The following is a 12,233-nucleotide window of genomic DNA, read 5'->3' as shown; positions in this document are numbered from 1 at the left end:
CAGATTGATTCCTGTTGCAATGGTTGGCTTCAAAGAACTGCTCAGAAGACTTAAAGTTCAAGATCAGATGACAAAACAGCACCAGTCCAGGCTAGATGTAAGAGATCACAGTTTCCAGTTATCACCAATTCTTGAATGATAATTGAAGATGTCTGTCTGTATGTTATCTCATTGCCATGCTCTTATTTTAGATTATATCTGATGACATAAGTGAATTGCAAAAAAATCAGGCTACAACAATGGCTAAAATTGCGCAATACAAACGGAAATTAATGGAGCTTTCCCACAAAGTTCTCCAGGTACAAATGTTGTGTTTTTTTTGTTTTTAACTTACTCTGTATTTTTAAGTGTTTTATTCTTTGTTGCGTTCAAATGAATTATGCACATTTTGTACATCCATTATTCTTAAGTCTTGAAAATGTAGCAAAAAGGGTTACATTTTAGGCAAAGATATCCCTTTTCAACTATAATGAGATTACTAGTAACTTTTTGTATGATGTTAGTAAATACTAAAGTGTTAAATTAAGCATGTTAAATTTCACTTATTATTTTTGTAAATTAGTAAGTAGAAAAGTTGTATTTTGCTGTGTTGTTTTGATTGCCTTCTAATTCAAGAATGAGATTGAATCCCATGAGTCATTTACAGTGCGTGATACTGTATTTACAGGTATGGGATTTTTATCCAGAATTCATGGAACATAGGGCCTGATTCAGAGACGGACGCTCTGAATCAGAGCGTCTTTTTTTTTGTTTTTTTTGTGCGGCCTCCTGGCCGCTCGCATAGCTGTGCGTGACCACCCACAGTTATTGCGAGTGGCCAGGATGATGGTCGCGATGGTCAACACCATCGTGGCTGCAAGCCCCAGAGAGCTTCTGGCTCTAATAGAGCTGGAAGCTCTCCCACTGACATCACTGGTGATGTCAGTGGGGCCGCCCACAAATGGCAGGCGTTCGCCTGGGAACGCCTCCGTTTGTGAAGCCGCACCAATCACCCACCCCCCCGCCACGCCTACAAAACGGGGAGAGCTGTCGATCAACATCGACAGCCACGGAGCAGGAGAATTTCTCTCTCGCTCCGGGGCTTGCTCACGCGCAATGCGGCCACTGCACGTGCGCAGAGCCCACAATCGACCCGCTTGTGAGCACTCAAGCGGGTCTGAATCAGGGCCATAGGCTCTTGTGAACAAAGGTTTTTTTCTGTAATTTGGAGCTCCTTTTCCACATACTGCCTTCTTAGAGCACTCATTTAGGGCTGTATTCAATTAGCTGCGAAAAGTGCAGTTTGGAGAAAAGTTTACGCCGATTTGGACTTTCCGCTTGTTTTCAACTTATCTCCGTATTCAGTTACAGGAGTTTTCACCTAAGCGGAAAGAAAGAAGTTTTCTTTATGTATAGGCAGGCAAATTGGAAATGAAAAATCACTATTTTGGGGTGCAAATGTGAGGATTTGGTCCAAAACCCTTTGGATACCCCCTAATGACTAATCAGTCCAAGAAAACTTAAACTATTTGAGAAGATGGTGAAAATGAGTAAAAAGGGCCTGGTACTTTGAGGGGCTATATGGATGGGACAGGTGTTTTGGGGATTGCACAAGGCTGCAGCAGGTGTATTTTTAAGATGTTTAAAATTTTCACTTTAGAGACTTCAAAATATGCTAGTACCCATTTTCGTGTACCCCAAATTTGACTTCGGTACTTATTTAAAAAGGAAAAAAAAAATAGCTTTCTATCCTTTTTCAGCACTTGTGCATATAACAGCCAATTCTGACACTTTAAGAACACAAAACACGCCTATTAGGGCTATTGGAACACTTCTATATTGATTTCTAATGTTAGTGCAGCTTTTTCAGGGGTACAAACTAATTTCTCCAAAATCTTAGGAACTTTTCGCCAGTATTTGTTTTCGCTCATTTTTGCCTTTTTGCGTCTTTCGGAATTGAATACGGATATAAGCATCACCTAAAAACACGAAGGTGGCAAAAACATTGCGGCTCGACTTTTTGCGGCTACTTGAATACGGCCCTAAATTTGATATCACCATATGACTGCAACTTATCACCTTTTTCCTTTCTGGCTAATGGGTTTCTGGATAAAATCCTTTGTACCTGTAATTGAAAAATGCTAGTAACTGCTTCTCTTCAACAAGAGGCCCATTTAATGTCAATCATTTATTAGAGGGTTTAGGTAGCTTCTAAAAGAAATGGTTAGCTTAAATTGTACTGCTAGAAATTGTTGCAAATTGTTTTCAGTCGCACGTATTGAAATGGGGAAATTAAGTTTTAAAAAGGGGAGTTGGATATTATTATGTAACCCATGATCTGAAACAAGTCGCTTCTTTTTCATTATTATTTTAAACAGGTTTTGATAAAGCAAGAAATACAGCGGAAAAGTGGATTTGCCATACAAGCAGAAGAGGAACATCTACGTGTACAGTTAGACACTATCCAGTGTGAACTTAATGCACCCACCCAGTTCAAGGTGACTCTACTTTTTGCATGTTCGGCGTACTATCAAGAAGCATTTTCATATTGTCAATGTGTATAGCTGCTATGTGTCAATACTACTGTACTTACTGTGGTGGACCTTAGACCCACATGCTACTTACACATCGACAAAACCATGATGCCATTTATCCCTAGTTTGATCACTGAGGTTAGTGGTGTTCTGTTGGAGCTGCTGGAGTTGTATAGATGCCATATCTTTTTACCTTGCTAGACTCATGATATGTTCCTTAATACTGTCACACAAATCCAGATTCTCTGTGTACATATAGTTTACCGAAAATGTATAAAAAGGAAGTTGAAAGTCCATTTTAAAATGGGGTTATTTCCATTTAAGAAACTGTCTTATGTATGGTACTGTGTATTATTTGGCTTGAAAAGTATATAGAATTCCCTACAGGACCATTTTTTTTTGTCCAGTTCTGTGTAATTTAATGTAATTAACTTATACCGCCTGTTATTGGTTTGGAGATACACTGTTACATTTTGTTTTGTAGGGTAGACTTAATGAACTGATGTCACAGATCAGAATGCAGAATCACTTTGGAGCAGTGAGATCAGAAGAAAAGTATTATGTAGATGGAGATCTCTTGAGAGAAATAAAGCAGGTAACGATCTGTGAGCACAGTGTATATCAGTACCTATTTGATTGTGGATTATTAACAGTCTGTAGTTGCAGAGATTAGAGAGAGTTTGCTTTATGCTTGCGTTGCATGCAGAAAAAGGATATTTCTTCTTCAGGGTCCATAGGGCTCCACAGGGAGACATTGGGGTGTAAGTGGGACCTGGAGGACCGGACACCAACAGCAAAGATTTCTACTTCAGGGTCCATAGGGTATCCACAGGATACCTTGGGGTATAGGTGTGACGTCAGTCGCAGGGCACCAAAGAGTTAAGCTTTCAGCCTCCCAGGATGCACTGGGTCCCCCTCCTATACCCCACCCCCGAGCCAAGGCACCTCAGTTTAGTTTGGTGCCCGGCCGGAGTCGGGTGCACCTGTTGGAGTGGGGGCTAGAAGAGCCCCTGAAGCTTTTTCTTCATGCAGCTGTGGCTGCACATCTGGATGAACAGCATGGACAGTCAGTCCTGACGTCCATGCTGTCTTCCCTACACCCCGCCGGTACCAGAACGCCGGTACTGATCCGGGGATGCTGGTGGGCATCTGGGGTCACAGCTAGCAGTGACCCCAGATGTTCCGGACCATGGCCGGATTCAAGGGGGACAGAGGTAAGCAGCGGGGTCCCGCGGTGGGTCCCCGCTGATCACATGGTCCTAAGTCCCCAGGCAGGGGGCTCCCTGGGGACTGGCTGCAGCGTGGAGCCAGGCGACCAACCTGCGCTTCCACTACCCCCTGGGACAGCGGACCGCAGCAGAGCGGTAGCGCTGCGGCGTCCCAGGGGTTAAATGCATGCCAGGGGAGCGCGCCTTCCCTGTCTCACAGCCGGCGCCTCCCCCGCTGCACACAGCCCTCTCTGCACTGTGCTGACTGGCCCTGTGTCAGCGCTCCTCCCCCAGGCCAGCCTCCTCTCTGCTCCTCGGCGGCCATCTTCTCCAACGCATGGTGAACGCTGCTGGAAGCACTGGACGGAAGCATCGTGGTCTGGGTCCCCCCCGCATACCTCTCCTCCGCTGTGGTCAGGTCTGTGTATGCAGCGCTGTGTCCTACCAGGCCCTGTGTCTGTGTAGTTGTGTGATCAGCGCTGTTAGTGCAGGAATTGATTTTCTTTGCATTGTATGTGACTGTGCTAGCGCTGCCTGTAACTTTTCTTCTCTAAACTGTCAGCTTTATTACTGTCCCTGTTCTTTCTGCTAAGCCCTTGCGGTGCGGTGCTGCAGGGTGGTCTCTCGCCTATTTAATATATAATTGGTGAGAGGGGTCACATACGTGGTGCCATCATGTCTGAAAGTGATTTTCCCCTCTGGCTACAGTGTACCACGTGTAAAGTACCGTTAGCGGAGGGGAAGGGTAGCGCGGAGGGCCTTTGCCGGCAGTGTTTGTCCATGGCGCGGCCTCTTACGGTTACAGCACCGGTACAGGAGCCGCCCTGGGCTTGTTTCGCTCAGGCGCTAACAGCTTTAGTGGGCCAGTTAGCTCCGCAGCCCGCGTTTACTCCGATGGGTTTGTCCCAGCAGTCTGTGGTGTCGTCACCCATGCAGGGTTTCCCACGACAATTGGTGGTACCCCACAGTCTCCCTATTTCCCCGCTCCCGGTTTCTCAGGAGCCAGCGTGGGTTAACTCCCTGACGAGTTCTGTACAGCACTTGTCGGATGTATTGCAAGGGGAGTCTGTGATGCGGCCTCATAAACGGCCGGTGGCGTCTCTGTCCGCTCCTTATGAGGATGACGAAGGGACGTCTGATGATGGGGAGATTCTGGATCCTTACGATCAGGAACCTCTCCATACTAAGGACGCTGATGCTAAGTCCAAAGTATATATTCCTGGACTTATTTGGGCGGTCCGCACAGCCTTGGTGATTGAGGACGAAGTTCCCCCAGCGGCTAAGTCTAAATATGCCTTTTTCAAAGATGTGAAGGGCGATGCCACAGTCTTTCCTCTTTCGGGTCAGTTGGTGGACCATTTAGAGGAGGCGTGGAAACAGCCTGGCAAAAGATACCAGCCGCAGAGATGCCTGGCGGTGGCTTATCCGTTCGCGGATAATTATTTTGCTAAGTGGGAATCCCCTCCACAGGTGGATTCTCACGTGACCCGTCTTGTCCGTAGTGCCACATTGCCGATGCCATCCATGTCCTCCCTTAAGGATGCTACGGACCGCAAGGTGGAAATCTGCCTGAAGTCCGCTTATTCCCTTGCGGGGGGGGTAGCACGGCCGGCTATGGCCATTTGCTGGGTTGCCAGAGCGATGGAGCGCTGGGCAGATTCATTAGAGGCTTCTTTTGATTCCGACTGTCCGGCCGAACAGGCGGAGTTGATTGGCAATCTCCGTGATTCGGCCACTTACATCAACGAGGCGGCTCTAGACATTAGTACTCTAGTGTCTAGAATTTCTTCAGCAGCGGTAGCTGCTCGTCGCACCTTGTGGCTGCGATCCTGGAAGGCGGACGCAGATTCCAAGAAGGGTCTGGAAGCCTTGCCGTTTACCGGAGAAGTTCTCTTCGGTCCGGATCTGGATAAGATTGTGGCCACGCTGGCGGCAGCCAAATCGGCTTGTCTCCCGTCGGCCGCTGCTCCTTCTGGTTCTGGACCATCGTCCTTTCGGTCATCTAGGGCCCAGGGTAGGCCCAAACCACAGTCGTTTCCTCGTCAGGCTGGCCCTAGGAAATCGGTCAAGCCCCGGAAGCAGGCATGGAGTACCAGACGTTCGGACCCCAAGCCAGATGACAAGCCTGCGGCCTGACGGTCCGGGCCTCCCTTTGGGGGATCCCAGGGTGGGAGGCCGCCTGCTGCAGTTCGCCCAGTGTTGGTCGGTCACTACAACAGACACTTGGGTTCTGGAGGTGGTCTCCCACGGTTACGCCCTCTCCTTTCGGCACAGACCCCCGGCTCGATTCTTCACCACGGGTCTACCATCAGACCGGAACAAGGCTACGGAGCTGCGGAAGGTATTGCACACTATGCTCCAGGCTGGAGTTATAGTGCCTGTTCCATTCTCCCTGAGGGGCCAGGGTTTCTATTCAAATCTTTTTTTGGTACAGAAACCAAATGGGTCGTATCGTCCGATTCTCAACCTCAAAGCACTCAACAAGTCTTTGCGGGTACCGAAGTTTCGGATGGAGACCCTACGGTCCATCATTCTGGCGCCGGAACCGGGGGACTACATGGTGTCATTGGACATACAGGACGCTTACCTGCATGTCCCTATTCTTTTGCGCCATCAACAGTTCCTCAGGTTTGCAATCCGCAGCGACCACTTCCAGTTTCGGGCGTTACCTTTTGGCCTGGCGACAGCACCACGTGTCTTCACCAAGGTGATGGCGGTCATGGCGGCTTCTCTGCGGCTGCAGGGAGTCAGCATGTTGCCGTACTTGGACGACCTGTTATTGGTGGCGGCATCTCCAGAGCTCCTGTTACGCCACTTAGACCTGACCATTGCCCTGCTGCAACGGCACGGCTGGCTAATCAACTGGCAGAAGTCCACTCTAATCCCGTCTCGGAGGATTCTGCATCTTGGAGCCTTATTGGACTCGGGACAGCAAAAGATCTTCGTGACGGAGGAAAAGATCTCTGCTTTGCAGTCAAGGGTGCGCAGTTGTCTGCACAGCCGCCTGGTGTCTCTACACTCGGCGATGAGGTTACTGGGCTCCATGGTGTCGGTGTTCGACATGGTGGAATATGCCCAGTTTCACTCCAGACCTCTGCAGCACCTGATCCTGTCCAAGTGGAACGGGCTGCCTCAGTCTCTGAAGTCCCAGACGATTGTGTTCACCCCGGAGGTTCGCCTGTCCCTTGCTTGGTGGTTACAGACAACCCACCTCAGCGAGGGACGTCCGTTCTGGATTCCAAATTGGGTCCTGTTGACTACGGACGCCAGTCTTCGGGGCTGGGGAGCAGTTTCGGTTCCACATCTGTTCCAGGGCAGGTGGACGCCGACAGAAGCGGAGCTTCCAATCAATATCTTGGAACTCCGTGCGGTCTTCAATGCTCTCCAGCAGGCACATCGGTTTCTCCAGGGTCACCCGGTACAGGTCCAGTCGGACAACGCTACCACCGTGGCCTACATAAACAGGCAAGGAGGAACCCGAAGCCGGGCGGCTCTCGTAGAGGTGTCTCGGATCCTGGTTTGGGCGGAGCGCAATCTTCCGGCCATATCAGCGGTCTTCATCCCGGGAGTGCTCAATTGGGAGGCGGACTTTCTAAGTCGCCAGGACGTTCATCCGGGGGAATGGTCCCTGCACCCGGACGTTTTTCAACTACTGGTGGACAGATGGGTCTTCCAGAGATCGACCTCATGGCGTCCCGGCACAACAACAAGTTGCCGGTGTACGAGTCTCGCACAAGAGACGAAGGGGCGTCTCTGGTGGATGCTCTGTCCGTCCGGTGGAAGTTCCGGTTCGCATATCTGTTCCCTCTGGTCTCCCTTCTTCCACGGGTAATCCGGAAATTCAAACAGGAAGGAGGGACGCTCCTGTTGATAGCTCCCGCGTGGCCCAGACGGCACTGGTTCTCAGACCTTCAGGGTCTGTCCATGGACAGTCCTCTGCGGTTGCCGCTACGACCGGACCTCTTGTCTCAGGGTCCTTGTCGTCACCCGGACCTGACTCGGCTGTCTTTGACGGCGTGGCTGTTGAGACGGCCATGCTGAGGTTCCGGGGGTTTTCCAGCTCTGTGGTGCGTACCATGTTGCGAGCTCGGAAACAGTCTTCCGCGAGGATATACCATCGCGTGTGGCATACGTTCTTCCAGTGGTGTCGACCGAGAGGTTATGCACCGCGGGAGTTTCGTCTGTCTCGGATTCTCGCCTTCCTGCAAGCGGGACTAGATCATGGGCTTCGCCTTGCTTCTTTGAAGGTACAGGTTTCGGCCCTGTCTGTCTGGTTTCACCGTAGGATTGCTACAATCCCGGATGTGCGCACCTTTATGCAAGGTGTTGTCCGCATTCAGCCGCCCTTTGTTCCACCTGTGGCGCCTTGGGATTTGGCTGTGGTCCTGAGGGCTCTCCAAGGACCGCCGTTTGAACCACTGGGCTCAGTGGATCTTAAATGGCTAACAGCTAAGACTGTTTTCCTTCTGGCCATTGCTTCGGCCAGACGTGTTTCTGAGTTAGGGGCTCTTTCTTGTAGACCCCCTTTCTTGGTTTTTCATGGGGACAGGGCAGTGCTCCGCACTCGGCCCGAGTTTCTTCCCAAAGTTGTTTCCCAGTTTCATGTTAACGAGGAAATCGTTGTTCCGGCCTTTAACTCACCGGGTCTTTCCGTGGGTGAGGCCTCTTTGGATGTTGTGTGGGCCTTAAGGACTTATGTTGACCGCACTTCTTCGTTTAGGAAGTCAGACGCTTTGTTTGTCCTCTATGGCTTCCGTAAAAAGGGTTGGCCTGCTTCAAAGCAAACTTTGGCAGCCTGGATCCGTATGGCTATTTCTGAAGCTTATCTTCATGAAGGCCTGCCGGTTCCTCCTTCTCTGAAGGCTCATTCCACTAGGTCTGTGGGTCCTTCGTGGGCAGCTCGACGTGGTGCCTCTGCAGTCCAGATCTGCAAGGCTGCTACGTGGTCCTCTGTCCATACCTTCGTGAGGTATTACAGGTTTGACACCTTCGCCTCTCAGGATGCTTCCTTCGGGCGGCGGATTCTCCTTTCAGCACAGGAGCGTCCCCACCCTTAAAGGATACTGCTTTGGGACATCCCCAAGGTATCCTGTGGATACCCTATGGACCCTGAAGTAGAAAATATGAGATATGGTAAGAACTTACCCTTGTTATCTCTATTTCTACGAAGTCCATAGGGTTCCACAGGACTCCCGCCCTGTCGCACTTGTGCTGCAGATGGGCTTTGCTCTGGTCACCGGTTTTCCGTCTCCCTCTGGTGAGAATGTGATTCTTGTATGTGTCCAGATCATTGTTCTCTCTCTTCCTTCTCCTCCTCCGGCCTATGGCTTGGTAACTAACTGAGGTGCCTTGGCTCGGGGGTGGGGTATAGGAGGGGGACCCAGTGCATCCTGGGAGGCTGAAAGCTTAACTGTTTGGTGCCCTGCGACTGACGTCACACCTATACCCCAAGGTATCCTGTGGAACCCTATGGACTTCGTAGAAATAGAGATAACAAGGGTAAGTTCTTACCATATCTCATATTTTTCAATCCCAGGGATGCTCCAGTCCTTCCCCCTATGCCCGCCCACAGCCTGAGGACACTTCAGTTTTGTTGGTGTCCGGCAGGAGCTGGACCACCATTCTAACAGGGCTGCATTAAGCAGCCCAAGCTTTAATTTTATGATTTCATTTACTTTTTATTTTTTACCAAACGGGCGAGCAGTACCAGACTGTCCTCCGGACGTCTGTGTTGCCGCCCTATCGCCCCTCCGCGGCACCGTGACACCAAGGCTGTGCTAGGTACTCCCGACGGGGCTCAGAGGGGGACTAGCTAGCAGGCTCCCTAGAACCCAGGATGCAGCCCGGAATCCAGGGGACAGGTAAGGTGGAACCCTGTTTTTGGGGACTCGTGCAGTCTTGCCTCCGGTCTCAGGAGACAGACCAAAGATGCTGATGTGTGGACACTGGCTCGCCCACTACTCCACTAGACCACCGGGGCATATCTATACTGGCGCAGAGGCTTATTGTAAAGGCCAGGGGACCTGGTGGTTAACATCAGCCAGGGGATAAGGCGCTCTCCCTGCAGCCCCTCCCTCAGTTCAGGTCACCATGCCACTGCAGACTTGGTGTTCCCTGTGCTGCTTCTCCCTCACCCTCCGCCCCTTCAGATGCGCGGCAGCCAATTTAGGTATAGCAGGTCTCCGGGAAACGCTGGTTCCAGTCTCCCTGTATACCTCTTCCACGGGCCAGGTTATACAGCGCTATATCCAACCAGCCACTGTGGTCTGTAATTTATGTTGCTGCCCATTGCAGATATGTAATGTTTTTTTCTGCATTTGTATGTGACTTGTGCTAGCGCTAATCTCTAATTTCTATACTGTCAGTTTATACCTGTCACTTATTTTTCTACTATACCCTGACATACTAAGGTATTGGGGGTTCATTGTACCTCACATCTGCTATTTAAGTGTGAGGACTATCACATACTATATACCGCGGTTGCACACTACATTGTGCCATATTACACATACTGCAAGGTGTTCACATCTTTGCATCAGTCTGTGTATTCTATTATTCTTGTGACTGCCTGGCAGAGGAAAGGATAACAAGCAGCCTGATGCTGCTCCTCCTACTCTGATAGCTTGTAAGTCCTGCTCTGTGGGCTTAACCACAGATTACCTCATTGAGGATGGTCTCTATTAATTGTTACACAGCCCCAGGTCCATCAGCCCTGGTGTCTCTCCCTCAGGACCCACTCTGGGATGCTTTTTCACAAATGCTGGCAAAACTTGTGGACCAAGTAGCAGTCCCTGTGGTAGCTCCATCTGTGGGATGGCCACAGCAGGTACCCCCTGTAAATCCTTTGCCTCCCCATGGATAGACTTGCTGTCTACCTCAGCACTGACTTTGGCTAAAACCTCTACGGTTTTTCAGCAAATGCTGCTAAAAGTTAAACCTTTACCTACTAAGGGGGGTATTCAATTAGGTGCGAAAAGTCAGTTTCTCCGGAAAAGTTTCACCGGTGACGTAATTTTGCTCGACATCAAATTCATCACGGTGATTCTCAGTTGGGAAGCGGATTTCCTCAGCCGTCATGACGTGCACGCAGGAGAATGGTCTTTCAGCTGCTGGTGGACAAATGGGGTCTTCCAGAAGTGGATCTCATGGCCTCCAGATACTACAACAAACTTCCAGTTTATGGAGCCAGAACACAGGACCCCGATGCGGCGTTCATACCTGCCTTATTGGGAAAATGGAACTTCCAGTTGGCATGTCTCTTCCCTTCAAATATCCCTGCTTCCTCAAGTGTTTCGAAAGTTCAGACAGGAGGGGGAGCACAGTCCTGTTGATAGCTCTGGCTTGGCCCAGACATCATTGGTACTCCGATCTTCAACAGCTCTCCATAGATGTTCCTCTTCAACTTTCTTTACTAGTAGACTTGTCTCAGGGTCCATGTTTACATCCGGACCTGGCCTGTCTGTCTTTAAAGGCGTGGCTCTTAGGACATCCCTCCTAATGGCTTTCTTCAACACTGTGGTCCAGACCATGCTCCGAGCACGTAAACCGACCTCAGCCAGGATTTACCACAGAATATGGCATACATATTTCCAATGGTGCGCTCCAAGAAACTATGACCCTCAAGTCTTTAACGTTTCTTGTATTCTTGCCTTTTCTTCAGGCTGGACTAGACCTAGATCTCCACTTAGCATCTCTCAAAGTGCAGGTCTCTGCTTTGTCTATCTGGTTTCAGCGCAGAATTGCTCCTATACTGGATGTTCACACCTTCATGCAAGGTGTTCTACGTATACAACCTCCTTTGTCCCTACATTTGGCTCCTTGGGATTTGTGAGTGGTGCTCAAAACACTTCAGGAACCTCCATTCGAACTCCTGGAATCGGTGAATGTCAAATGGCTCACCGCAAAGACTTTGTTTCTTCTGGCTATGGCGTCTGCCCGTAGGGTATCAGATTTAGGGAAGCTTCATGTCGCTCTCCCCTTTTAATATTTCATCAGGACAGGGCTGTTCTTTGAACACGCCCAGGCTTCCTTCCCAAGGTGAGGAAATTGCGGTTCGGGCCTGGTCGTCTGTCCACCTTTCATGGCTCCGTTTTACTATCCGCCAGTCTTATTCTGCAGCAGATCTTCCTACCTCTGCCGTGGTGCAAGCTCATTCCACCTGGGCAGTGGGGACTTCTTGGGCAGCTAGTTGAGGTGCCTCTGCGGAGCAGCTGTGTAAAGCAGCCATGTGGTCCTCTTCCTTTGACACCTTCACCTCTCTGCGGACACAGCCTTTGGGTGAAGGGTTCTCAGCGCAGCTCTGTATCATCCACTCTTAGAGGGACAGCTTTGGGACATTCCAGTGTTGAAGCCTGTGTCCCCTATGAATGTTACCTGTTAAATCCTTTTCTTGGAATCCATAGGGGACACAGGGCGCCCACCCTGACTCATCTGGCTTACAGGGTTTTTGCAGTTACCACTTTCCCTTTTCACTTATGGAGCATACACATGGTCAGATTTGTCAGATGAACGA

General features: G+C 50.0%; 1 protein-coding gene across 1 annotated transcript in view; it reads left to right on the top strand.

The window, feature by feature from the left end:
• The window catches only part of NUP54 (nucleoporin 54), a 38,338-nt gene that overhangs the window by 24,765 nt on the left and 1,340 nt on the right, over positions 1–12,233 (top strand). Inside the window, exons 9-12 of the mRNA XM_088456418.1 lie at positions 4–97; positions 192–299; positions 2,358–2,477; positions 2,998–3,108. Of these exons, the coding sequence (XP_088312544.1) occupies positions 4–97; positions 192–299; positions 2,358–2,477; positions 2,998–3,108 (433 nt within the window). The remainder of the gene's footprint in view (positions 1–3; positions 98–191; positions 300–2,357; positions 2,478–2,997; positions 3,109–12,233) is intronic.

Source organism: Taudactylus pleione, unplaced genomic scaffold (genome assembly GCF_031769625.1).
Source record: "Taudactylus pleione unplaced genomic scaffold, aTauple2 ptg000703l, whole genome shotgun sequence".
Lineage (NCBI taxonomy): Eukaryota > Metazoa > Chordata > Amphibia > Anura > Myobatrachidae > Taudactylus > Taudactylus pleione.
The sequence above is the reverse complement of the archived record's forward strand: the minus strand, read 5'-3'. Positions and strand labels throughout refer to the sequence as shown.